Below are 13786 nucleotides of genomic sequence, written 5' to 3' on the forward strand. Positions count from 1 at the left end.
TGAAGTATGGGGAGGTATAAATCTTTTGTAAGTGGCTTTTCATATTTGCTGGAAGCAGGGATGTCATTATACCAAAACATACCTTAAAATTTCTGGTGACTATCAAAACCTCTTCTAACACTGTGGTTGCTAATTTGCTGCTAAATGTCTTGTTGGTATACTCCTCTGTGGCTACATTCGCTCTTAGCATTTACTATTCTGACACTTTCTTTATGGCCTCTTTAAACTCAGCTTTTGGACTCTAGCAGCCATGTTCATTGAGATATAATTATGCAGGCTGCAAGACACACTTGCCAAACAAATCACAGCTTTTTGAAGCCATTCCATTGCTGGACTGATGCAAACAATAAGGAGATATTACTCATGTTTGTTGACATATACTGTTATGATTATTGCCATTATAACGCAACTCCCCAAAGTATTGTTTAAATACATGATATAAGAGATGAAAGCAAACAGATAGTGAAAAAGAAAAAAGGAAATCTCATGTAGTTGTTATTTTTTGGCGTCGCATAATTAAACCATCTTCTTTAATGTTATTTTTGCCAGTATCTAATTAGCAGAGCCATCTGCCTAAGAAGTGCTGGACCATCTGTCTGGAATACTGTTCTGTTCATTTTTTGGTTCTTGACTAATTAACTTCTTTCACTATGAAATATAACAGCACATTTTGTTTCTACACTATGAAAAACTTCAGCTGTATAGCTAAGTGTGTGTGCACCTGTATACGTGTATATGTTATGTGTATCTATGTAGTTATATGAATATAATTATTCGTGGAGATCTGTGTATGCATCTTCCATTAATGAAGGTGAAAGCCACATGGTTATTTATGATTTATAAATATATCTAATAGATACCTCACCTCATGCATTCAAAGTGACCAGTCCTTGTTTTGATTGTATTCATACTTTTCAAATTTCCTTTTTGCATTTAGTATATTTGTAGAAGTGGATTCATTAGAATTAATTTCTTATCCTTTTGGATTTTTTCTTTTTATGTTTTTTGTTTGGTTGGTTTTTCTGTTTGTTTTCTGGGAAATTGTGGAATAATTTAGGCAGGAAAGGAGTTGGATTTGATGGTCCCTATAGGTCCCTTCCAGCTTGGGATGCTCTATGATTCTATGACTTAATTTCTTGCTAGAGAACTTAGGAAGTTGTTGTATGTTGGATACAAAGAAAACAAATTGAAAATTAGTTATTAACTGGGAAGGAAAGTTATTATTCACTATTTCGTTATTTTCTTTAATGCTGTTTTAGTATTCTTCTAAGCTATTCAAATAAATCACTTTGATTTCTCTTGAAGCTAATTTCTTTAAATTTATTTGGTTTGTCCTTTGAAAATATGATTGTTTGACTTTTAAACAAGTCTGTCATTCACTCAAGCGGAGAAATTATTGAAATACATTTGTTGTTCTAAAGAATATGATTATTTTTAATACTAAAACTTTTAACTTAAGATTGATGTGTGCTGCATGTATATTTTTCTTCATTTTTCAAGATAATAATTACTTCACATAGATAAAAGTTGAGTTGGAAGTAGTTCTCTATCTGGAATTTCTCCTCTCCCACTGCCTTTGAAAATGTTAGGAGAGAACTCATCTGAAGATTTTGGCGTTATGTCCAAAATTCTGATACAAAAAGACACCTTAGTTTTACAATTGTGTTCAAATTTAGACTTAAAGTGCGCACCAAAGCCATGTTTCTGCTCAGTCTGATTTTATGCCAAATATATTTGGAGCTTTGTGCTTTGTGTGTTTTTTTAAATGAAGAAAGCAATCCATATGACAATCAACGGTGACTTCCTTATCTGATGAAACTTTGTCAAGTTCAGTCTTTAAGAGTAGTCACACAATCTGAGTTTGGCAGGGCTAAAAATCTCACAGCAAGCTCTTCAAACAGCTCTACTGGTGAACAGTCAGATAATTAAGACTTATTTCTATCTACTAGATTGCAGGAGACATTAAATTTGTGGAGGCACTTGAAAGCATGTATTTGATAGCAGGGTTCATAGAACCATCCAGTTGTAATTGCTTCACCATCCTATCAGGGGCAGAAGAATGTGTTAGAATCATAGAATCATAAAATCCTTAGTGTTGGAAGGGACCTTTACAGGTCATCTAGTCCAACTCCCCTGCAGTGAACAGGGACACCCACAGCTAGATCAGGGTGCTCAGAACCTCTTCCAGCCTGAACTTGAATGTCTTCAAGGATGGGACATCCACCACGTCTCTGGGCAACCTATACTAGTGCCTCACCAACCTCACTGTGAAAGATTTTTTCCTTATATCCAACCTAAATCTATCCTCCTTATGTTTGAATGTGTTTGAGCTTATGAGCTACCCTTTAACCTTTGTACATACGTTTCTCATGAAAATGTGCTATCATCTTTAGTTTCTTCAGTATTAAAATTCAAATCTTTGTACTCTCCTTCCCCAGAGCAAAGAAAAGTTTGAATGTCTATAATTTGGTTCAGTGCATTTTGTTACTTGCTAAGTAGAATTATAATATTAATTAAAAAGAATACACAGAACACAGGATGTTGTATTTTACTGTATGAAAATTGGAACAATTTCTTAAGACGTAAAAAAAAAATAGCTCCCAATAGGATAAAATTTAAGTATTTAAGTTGTGATAGGGGATCAAATAGTAATCATGGTATGCATATCTTATTCTCTGCACCACTTATCCGAATGCTGTGAAAATATTAGCAAATGATGCCAAGCAGAAGATGTCATTTTGATACAAGCAATGGATAACAGTAACATTTCTAAGTAAACCTGGTTTTGCGCTTGTTCTCTGAAATACAACAATCTGTATGTGTCAGTCTACTCTTTCAGAATTTAAAGTCTTTATCTTCAACTGAAAAAAATCACAATGTTATTCCGTTGGGACATTTTGTTTCATCTTTATGTTTTAAAGATTCAGGGCACATTTCTCTCCTGTTGTTTTTCTTCCACATTGAAATGACGTTTAACTTGACCAATTTCCACCAGTCTTCCCACTTTATATTACTATAGGCTTTGTTGAATAATTGAATTTCCATTTAGTGAGAAACTTCCCCAGATTTCCTGAAGATTTAAAAGAAATACTTCTTTTATATTTATATACATATGTATATATAATTTTATTTATATATTATTTATATATTTATTTTTTATATATTTATTTATATATTTATATATTATTTATATTTATAATATAATTATATTTATATACATATGTATATATAATTTTTATATATAGTTTTTATATCAGTATATATACATGTATATATGTATGTATGTATAAATGTTGGCCTACATATGCTCTTTTCATTTAATCTGTAATAGGGCATATGTATGTATTTTTGAAAATATTCAAGAATCTTGGGGACAAACCTATAAGACTCTGAACTACCCAGCTTTCTTTGAGTGCCTTTGTAATGCGCTTGATTTGCAGCCTGCCCTCTTATTGTCTCCTCTAGCAGTGAAACTTGGAGTTACAGGACTATGAAGTATACCTGATGTTAGTGATGGCTTTGTCACTAGTGTGTCTATACTTGGTTACTTCTTCATCTCAGTGCTGGGGAATACCATGGAGCAGATGCTCCTGAAAGCTGTGTCAAGGCAAATGGAAGAAAGGGAGGTGATATGGAAAAGGCAGCTTGGCTTCCCGAAGGGCAGGTCCTGCCTGACTAACCTTGTCACTTTTAATGATGGCATAACTGCGTCAGTGGACAAGGGAAGAGCCACTGATGGAATTAAATAAAGCCTTTAACACAGTCCCTCATAACATAGTTCTCTTCCAGTTTGAAAGATAATGATTTGATGAGTGGACTATTTGATGGAGAAGGAACTGGTTACAAGATTGTACCTAGAGAGTAGTGGCCAATACTTCAATGTCCGATGCAGATTGGTGATAAGTGTAGTCCCACAGGGGTCAGTGCTGGGACTGGTGCTCTTTAATATTTTCATCAGTAACATCAAAAGTGGGATGGAGTGCACCCAGGAAGTTTGCAGATGACACTAAGCTGTGTGGTGCAGTCATCACACCTGAGGAATGGGATCCCATTCAGAGAGGTAACTTTCAAAGTAAAAGAAGGGAGGTTTAGATTTCTTTATATCCTTATTGGATATAAGGAAAATTCATTAAGGGTTGTGAGGTGCTGGACAGGATACCCAGAAAGGTGGTGGCTGCCCTGTCCTTGTAGATGGATGGGTGGGGTTCTGAGGAACCTGATCTAGCTGTAGGTGTCTCTGTTCATTGTAGGGGAGTTGAACTAGATGAAGTTTAAGAGTGCCTTCAGAGTGTGACAAGGTGATGATATTCTACAATTCTATGATCCTATTATTGTTCAGACAGTATTACTGTTTTGAAATATATTGTCTTGAAGAAAGTTTTTGCATAAAGTTTCCCATTCAGTTAGGAATTGTATGTGTTTGTATATACTTATATAGTTTATTCTGTTTGGGTTCCTGCATTTGCTGTTAACTATTTTACTGATATATATAATTTAGTATTGTAATATTTAGTACCCTTATTTAAATCTATGCATACCATGGATGGCAGAAAAGAAATTTTTCTTTCAGTTATGCCAATAATGACATTAGTGGTTTTGTGGCCTGTTCACAGGTGCCTTGTATACTTTTCTCAGATTTCACAGAAAATTTGAAGAACTGTCCCTTTTTGGCTCTTGAGTGTCTTTTCCAAAACATTTCAGTGCCTGAGAGGTGTACTTAATTTTCTTGATTTATGATGTAGCATAATTTTTACATTTCACATCTTTTGCCTTCAAATTAGTCTTTTACCACAGTCTTAGCCAACTGAAAGCTAGATATTTTGCCAGTAAAAATTGATTTATTGATAAACATTTTGTCTTGAATCCAATTTTTCTGTCTTCTTTCTTCCTGCTGTTCATGCTTAGCATATTCTTCTCAGTTCAGTTTTGGCAAGAGTATTCCTTCAGAAGTTATTTTTAAGCAACTGTGTTCCACTAAGTCTTTCTGTCTTGACCTGCTATTGGTAACTCTTGCATTTCTCAAGGAATTTCAACTTTCTGTGCTGTTTAGAGATAATGAATTAACTATCAGATACTTGTTTTTAGTGCTGTGGAACATGCAAATTTATTGTGTCCTATTGGGTTGAAGAACCTAACGCTTGCTGCTCGTCCAAGAGCAATCTTTTATTGCGGGGTTGACATTATATCAAAATGTCATTTTGTCATTATATCATTACAATCAAAAAAGTCAAGTCATTATTGCTCTTTTTTTTCTTTTTTTAATCTTACGTAGTATAAGATACAATTCATTATAAATGCTAGAGTCATCATTCACAAGAGGGGTTTTCCAGAAGTTTTCAATGTATTCTCTAATATGCTGTGGTCATTTATCTGCAAAAGTAAATCTTTAAACGGTAAGGCATGGAGCTGAGGAAGAGAAGTAATGACATTAGTTTTACAAGTCTTTCTTTTCTGAAACAAAAAAAAAGAAGATAATTGTTGGGCTTGTTGAAAAGCAATTGAAAAAGTACTGCATAGTCTACCATGAAGGCATATTTCCCCTTTGTTTAAATAGACTTTCATCCTATTAATTTGTATTAATTGTAGAGTGTACTTTTTGTCAGTATTGTCTCCACTGAAAGACAGGTACAAAAGATTGCTTATATTAAGTCTGAATAAATTATCTTCCATTATTTTCTGGTAAATAAAACTGAAAAAACTGTGGTTTCAACAATTAAGCAGCAGTGTTTAGTTAGTAATCACATTTCTTCCTGGTCAAATGTAAAATGCTTTGTGACATTTTTATTAAGAGAACAGGTGGATGTGCATTGTTGATGTGAAAGCAAGCAGAGAGATTTAAAATGCACTCTGCACAGCATACACAGGCATTCAAATGTGTGCATGTATTAGCACATACACAGCAAGCCCAGGATCTGCTCCACTGAACAGTAGAGTTTGTAAGTCATAGCTGTTGAATGTTAAATATGGAAATAATTGGAATTAACTCAGGCAGTGAAAGTGCCATAATGCAGCTTAGACTTACATTCCTGGCATGAGTTTGTTGAAGCAGAAGGTTCAAAAATGAGGATAAATCACTTCTGCTTTGCAGTGCTCCATTTCACTGTTGTCCTGTGGATGCTTGCTTGTTGCTCTTTTCCTTCAATTGAACTTCTAGCTTCTGCAATTACTGCTGCAGTCACACCTTGAGAAAATAAAATACCCATTTCATGCTTGAGAGAAAATCTGCAAAACCAGCAGCAGTGCACCCTTTCTGACACAAAAGGTCTCACAGCAGAGCTGACCTCAGCGTGATGCCACCTACCTCTGCTGAGGAGGAAGAGTCACCCCTTCTCTTTGCTTAGCTGAGTAAGACTGATACAAAAGGAGCTAAGCAGCATCAAATATGATTGTGGTTATTTCTGCTATAGCTGTAGGTATGGTGAATCATGGGGACAGCCAGTTTCACTTTGGATTAAAAAACTCAAAACCCACTAAAAGCAGAAATATATTTCTAAGGAGAAGAAGCTTATAAGGCAATAAACTGTGGCTAGAACCACTCATGGTTAATTGTCAGTGTACCTGAAGCATGTATCTCAAGCATGGGCTTAGGTAGCTGAGTTATATATTTCTGTGTTCCTTGCATTTCTAACTAAAATCTGTTGGTTACAGGCAGTGGAATGGCAATGTGATGAAGCTACTAAAAGATCCTGTTACAGTAAAGGGAAATCAAAGGTAAGCATGAGACAGTTCTGCTTTAACAAAATTTGTAATTTAATAGCAGGTATAATTCAGTGTATGAATACCTACCTTATGCAGTTGTAATGTCTGCCATTTCTTTCCGAAGAGAGTTCTAGAAAAACAGTGTGACTCTGATATATGAGGAAAGGAATAAAGAACAATTTAGGAAGGTGTGGAGTGAGAGGTACAGTCACGTGGTGCTGTGATGAAATGATAAAAACAACTGAGTTTCTAACAATTCATTGCACTGACTCCACCATCCATCATGTGTATTGAGCTGTATTTTCACATCGTACTCAGTGCCATGAATCTCAAATAACTCTCTATGTTCTTTGTAAAGTCCTCAGTTTATGTGGGCCTATTTTACCTACTTTATTTTATTAATAAATACTAATATTTATTAATAAATACCTACTCCTATTTTATTAATTTGGCCTATGATACCACAGGCACATATTGGTCATATTGCAGTAGTGGTTGAATCTTTCTAACAATATTCCATTCCATGTTGTTGCCATGTGACAGATGGCAGCAGAGGGGCAATCTGACAAAATGGTGTCTGATGTGGACATGCAGATGAACCAAAGGTGTGTCATTGAATTTCTCCATGTGGAAAAATCACACCCACTGACATTCATCAACACTTGCTGAGTGTTTCTGGAGAACAAACAGTGGATGTGAGCACAGTGAGGCAGTGGGTGGTGTGTTTCAACAGTAGCAACAGTGATGTGAAAGACAAGCCATGCTCTTTGAACAACTGTCACATATGAAGAGTGTCTCAATGAGTTTATCCACATGAATTGGCAGATTACAACGAGGTAATGTGCAGAGCTGAATAGTGGCTTCAGTGCATTGGAAATGATGGTGGCAAGTGAGTTAAAATGTAAGCGAAAAACACAGAAGTACATCAAGAGCAATAAAAACAGAAGAATATGCTTGTTTTCAGTATTCGCACTCAGTAGAACATATCAGCCTATGGAGATTCATTGGCAAAAGTCATAAAGAAGCAGAACAAAACAAAAAATCCAAATCCCACAAGCTTGAAGAATGTATTCCAAATGTTTATAGCTTTCAGGTAAAGAATGGGTCTCTTCTTCTGCATAGTCTGAATGGTAGCATATGACCATTAACTTCTCCCATCAAGCGAAAGATTTCATTTCCAGCTTTTTTTTTAGTAAGTTTTGGAAAATAATGTTGCATTGTAGCCTTTACCTATCCATTTTCACTTGAATTTAAAGAAGGAAAATTGTCTCACAGTTGGACTGTGGCTATGCTATATACCATGAGGATAGAAAAAGAATTGCCAGGAAATAAAAAAGCAGGTAGAGGGAATATGCAGTATAAATCTTCATGCATGGAAGATTATTGTCTTTACAAAAGATCATCTTTCACTGTAGATATGAGTTTATAACATTGAGAAAAGGCATAAGAGATGGTATTGCCTTTTTTTATTATTCTCCCTTCCCTTTTTTTTTTTTTCTCATCCCAGTCTTAGAAACGTGTATTTAGGAGTTGCTGATAACTAGCCACTAATGTGTGAGCTTTACTAGGTCTGTGTGACAGTTATTAATAGCTAAAGAAAAAGAACAGGCGTGATTTTAATTAAAAATTTCTAACTTGTATGAAGGCTTTCACGGCAGAAATAGATGATAGATGAGTATGCTGCTTACTTGTTAGCTTATGGAGAGAAAAGAAGGAACTTTCGGGACCTCATATTTTAGGCAAATGTTTCATTCTGTAAATTGCTGTTTCTACATAGAATTTTTGTGTTTTCTCATGTAATGTGTCCCTCAAGCCTTCAACCTTACCTTTCAGGTGATGATACTGAAGGTAGAGAACACGCCCAAGTGACAATTTAGTATGACAGACAGCAATGATCAAAGTGCGCACAGAGTAGAAACTATCACAGTAGGAATACAGTGTATTACTAAAAGTTTATACCTCTGTTTCACAGTGATTTTTGGAATTTAAAACAATGAAAATAGCATTCAGCTCTGAAAGTCGCAGTGTCTGCAGTGACTGTAATCTAAAACGATGGATGAAAGTAATGGTAAATTTAAGGATGTAGTAGTGTACTTTGAATTCCGTGTTGACAGAACTGCTTGTGGTTTGATATGCACGCTCAGTTCAACATTGCTGCAGCATGCTATTAAATAATTTTTACTCAGAGAAGCACTCAGCACTTATGGGATGTACTTAAGTGTAGTGCATTCATCCAGATTTTCATTCATGCTCATCACACTATTCTATAAGTGATTTGAAGTTATGCCTTCACTGCTATTCTAATAAAGGCCTCCAAAATTTCAATAAGTGGGCTTACAGGAAAGATTAGACATAGGGAAGAAGTTCTTTACTCAGAGATTCTAGAGGGTGGTGACACACTGGAACAGGTTGCCTAGAAGGTTGTGGATGTCCCATCCCTGAAGGCATTCAAGGCCACTTGAACACCCTACAGTTCTTATTAGAACAGCATATATAGTACTGTACAGTGAACACAGTATTCAGCTGTAAAGTGTTTGGGAAACCTGATCTAGTATAAGATGTTCCTGCCCCCAGTAGTGGGGCTGAAACTAGATAATCTTTAAGGTCTCTTCAATCTCAACCCATTATTTGCTTCTATGATTGTTCCTTAGTATCATTACTATCTGAATAAAGATACATTGTTTGATTTGGGTCTGTAACCTCTTTCCTGTTGTACCATCTAGAAGATAAGTGCAGTTCTTAGATTTCATTACAACCAAAGGTAGTCCTGGAAAGAAATAATTCTTTGCTTATTGTCATAATCAGGCTTTTAAAAAAGTCAATCATCTATCTATCTATCTGTCTATTTATTTACTGTGGTCTTTTTCTTGGAACTTTTCAAGTCTCTTACTTTCACTGGTATGTTTGAGGTTAAAACCAAAGAATAAACTCAAGGCCAGAGAAAGGATAACCTGATGATGTTTGTATTGGGCCTTATGCCCAAGACTAAGAGAAGTTCATAACAGAGAATATACTTAAGAGCCACACTCTTTGTATTAGGAGAACATATGCATACAAACGAGGAGAACATCTGATTTGTGGCACACTTCTCTTCCTGGTCAAACCACCGCAGCCTTCAAGTCTTCACCGGGAAAAACAAAACAAAATGGAAAAAAAAAAAAACCAAAAAAAAAGGAACTATCGGACCAGGAGAAATTCAGTCCATTACTACAATGAATTGCACTTCTTCCCCTAGGAGACAATTCCAGTTGCTGCTTCTTTGATTGTTGCTGTATAAATAGATCCAGCCCCAGCTGGGGAGCTACTGGGTGTTTTGTTTCCATGAAACTTGTGAGAATGACTTCAGATTTCAGGGCAGAGACATGTGTGACTGCAGAAAAGGATAGGAAAGACTAGAGACAAAATAAATATGGCCAGCCCAGACTGTGGTAAGGGAGGGATGAAGATAACAAGGATGGCTGTGAGTAATTTTTCATTTCAGATCCTTGTTTCTCTTGAAGCTGTGCTGACCTCAGACCACTATGGGGACAATAAGTTCAGGCAACAAAGATAAAAGTCAGTTTGCTGATGAAGTGCTCTGAAATCAGAAGCCAGCTTTGAACCCTAAAGCAACTCTAGCAGTTTTGAGATAATAGTTAGTTAAATGCAACTTTGTTCTTGTTATTGAGAAAGAAGGTTCATGGAATTTTTGCCCCTAGCAGTAGTTGTTGTTCTGAGGCTTATGCTTTAGGAGCCAATGACGGGAAAGAGATGGGGAGGAAAATATATAGGGACATCCATCACATCTGACAGTGTAATGCACACTTGACTTTTGTAGTCTGATGTTTGTTACTGAAACTTTGTACATTTATCCACCAATTTAAGCAGTTGCTTAAAATAACTCTTGGAGTGAGCCAAACAAACCAATGTCCTTGTAACCATCACGCAATAGCATTTAAGTGAAAAAATGCCATAGCGAAGAGGATCAATTCATCACTTTTGAATGGTACTTTTGATAAGCACACACAATAAACAATGATATAAGAGCAAAATGTAAAAAAATCAATAAATAAAAAAATAAAATATCTTACTCATTGCTTGTTTAATATTACAACAGCTGTGTGTATTAGCTTCTGAACTTACTGTAGAAGTATTAAAACTATGAACATTAGTGGATTTAAAATTCTGAGAATGGATAAGTGACTATAGCCAGGTCATCCTTGAACTGTCAGACTAGTAGTAAATAGTAACCTGACCTCCTTTGCCACTGAATTTAAAATAGCTGTGGTTTGTTTCAGGTGTTCTGATACAAAAGTAGACAGTACATGCTAAATGGTTTCTTTCTCTGAAAGATAATCTTATGGGATAGTAAGAGAATACTTGACAAAGTCATCAAGAAATGTAGGATGAAGCTATATAGACTTTTGGTTTTAAAATCGTTTGTGTTCTCTAATACGTATCTTTTTTCAGCAGATCTAAAAATGAAACCTTGAGCTGTAAAGGTTACTCTGAGCAATTGAACTGGCTAAATAAGAGTTCCTTCTCTATGTGCTTTTGAGTGGTGATTGTTTTATTCATAATTTTTTTTTTTCACTGCATTATTTTCAATTTGCTGTATGAATAAAATAGCCAATTAAAGAAGTTTTTTTTTTTCAGTGTTGATTTTATTGTACTACGTAGCCAGCAAAAAATAGATTGAGATATCTTATTTGTGCTGTTGCACAAATAAGTGCAATTTGTGCACAAATAAGTGCACAAATAAGTGCAGCACAAATAAGTAAATTTGTGCTGTTGCTGTTGTTGTGGATTGTTACAAAGTTAGTACGAGACTTGGGAACATTAAAGAGAAGAATCTTGTGAATCCCAGGAATGTCAGAGTTTAAAAAAATAGCATTATTTTTGAACAGAAGGAGTGGGTGATGAGCATGCAAGTAATTTGGCAATGGCAGTATTTCAGAGAGCTCTAGAATATGAAGAGGAGAGGTTGGATTGGTTCTAATGTCAGAACCCACTTATTTTTCCTACACTTACATTCCAGGGCTTGCAGAAAGAGCAGGATGGAAGTGGTCCAAAGAAAAAAAATACTGTGTTTATTTATATGAAGTTTCCTGGACATCAAGGAAACTGCCCAGAAGTGAAATAATTGCTTTTTTAAAAAAGACTTAACTGCAATTTCAGACTCTGTTATATGATTCTGGCATATCAGCTTCTGTTTGCTTGAAAGGATATTAAGATGATGATCTTGGTAAATTTAAGATAGAGACACTGATTTTGTATCTGCTGGAAATTTGATCTTAGTTTTAAAATATTTGACAATTACAATTACATTTAAGGCTCAAAGAGAAGGTTCTGAGAGCTACATTTTCATGAGAGATGGATGCAATTTCTTATGTATGTGCATTTTTGGGATTTTCTGTTTTGTTTCATTTTTATTTTGCATGAGGAAAAGTGCAGGTAATAAATTCTAAGCATTCTTTTCAGAGAATTTAGAAGTATTTTTGCCATCTTGCTTCACAGTTTATTTTGTGCTTGCTCAGTCTGTGCAGGTTTATATTTCTTTTCTATCAGGGTAAAAGTTTGTAGGACAAACAGGCAATATGTTTAATATAACCATGGGCCAGATAATGAGACTTCTGCCCCATTACCATTACAGGGATATACTTACATGATTTCCCTTAGTATCTATTTCTTTGAATGAATGCTAGAAAGCATTTTAGCCAAGTGCTCAAACAGAAGGATTCTGTAAACATCTTGTTGTTGTTGATTTTCTTTGCTTTAATAGATAGGAACATTTCTGCAGAAATAATATTTGAATCCTTCGTACATACAACTTCAGGAGTTGCTTAGTATTGCTCTTTCTGAATAAACATTAGAAATTGCTGTTGCTTTCTAGCTTCTTAGAGCCTTCATACATTCTAATGTATAAAAAAAAAAAAAAAAGAGATAAAATTATTCTTCAGGGTCAGAGTATGTGTATTGTAATAATGAAATTTTAGATGTTACCATGAGAAACTTCAAATTAACCAAAATGCAGATGCAATAAAACATACCATACAAATTATGTAGCTAAGAGTGACAAATCTGTGTCTGGACATCTCAATAATTTTATTTATATACTTAGAACATACTGTTCTTATTGGCAACCTGTTTTTAATGCTGACTTCCTGCACACTCAGAAGTCTTTGATATTGAAGAACCTTACTGTGATACTGTTAGGATCCTTTCACAGAGATTGGTGGACGTCTATGTTGTCATTAGAACATTTATATTGACGATTGCTAACACACTGAGTATGCATAAACACTGAATTTATTCTTTTTTTTCCTGTATGGCAGGAGGAATGCCAGAACTATATTCGAGTGCTTCTGGTTGGAGGCAACCATCTCTTTACCTGTGGAACCAATGCTTTCACTCCTATTTGCACGAATCGGACGGTATGAATTAAATATTCTGTCCCATAAACTCGAGCCCATGCTCTGACACTTCTGGTTAGTAAGCACAGCAAGTTGTTGATTTCAGGCTGTTTATGAATTGGTTAGTGAGCTGGTAGGTAAAAGCTGATTTGGTTAGTGTCAGGGAAAAGAGGAGAGTTAACTGATAATCTCTTTTTGGAGTCTGTTCCTAAGCAGCTCAGTTCCTCCCACATGCCAAATTTCAAGGGTCTTAAGTATTTCTAAGATTTCCACCATTCTGTCAAATTTGGTTGTTGTCAACAGGTTTAGTTATAAAATACAATTTAGTAGCTTCATACTGTGCATGTGTATTTATGAAGAAGACGAGTATCTGCGCTAGTGATTTCTGACTGGTGAGAGTGAGAAATCTTTGTTGAGAAATCATCCTGTTTCTTGGGACAAAAAAAAGCAAAAAACTACACGCACAGCAACAACAACAAAACTGTAATTTGTGTGTCAAAGAAGAAGAGTCCATAAAGAATCAATAATAGTCATATAATAAAAAACAAAATGTCACAGGTTGGACTAAGTGGGCTATATATTTCAGGCGGGGAGAGGCTTTCAAACATAAAGAAAAACAGTCATCAAAAACTCCTTGACACATTTATTATTTTTAAACTTATTGTACCTTTATTCTCAAATAACTTAGAATCACA

The 13786-nt window shown here is 35.3% G+C and overlaps 1 protein-coding gene across 8 annotated transcripts in view; it reads left to right on the plus strand.

Annotated features, from left to right (window-relative positions):
* SEMA5A (semaphorin 5A) overlaps positions 1 to 13786 on the plus strand; it is a 314761-nt gene that overhangs the window by 166661 nt on the left and 134314 nt on the right. For all 8 annotated transcript variants that reach the window (XM_052703890.1, XM_052703888.1, XM_052703894.1 and 5 more), the window contains 2 exons: positions 6649 to 6711; positions 13014 to 13112. In XM_052703890.1, the coding sequence (XP_052559850.1) occupies positions 6649 to 6711; positions 13014 to 13112 (162 nt within the window). The remainder of the gene's footprint in view (positions 1 to 6648; positions 6712 to 13013; positions 13113 to 13786) is intronic.

The sequence above is a fragment of the Tympanuchus pallidicinctus genome, unplaced genomic scaffold (assembly GCF_026119805.1).
Source record: "Tympanuchus pallidicinctus isolate F22 unplaced genomic scaffold, pur_lepc_1.0 scaffold5, whole genome shotgun sequence".
Lineage (NCBI taxonomy): Eukaryota > Metazoa > Chordata > Aves > Galliformes > Phasianidae > Tympanuchus > Tympanuchus pallidicinctus.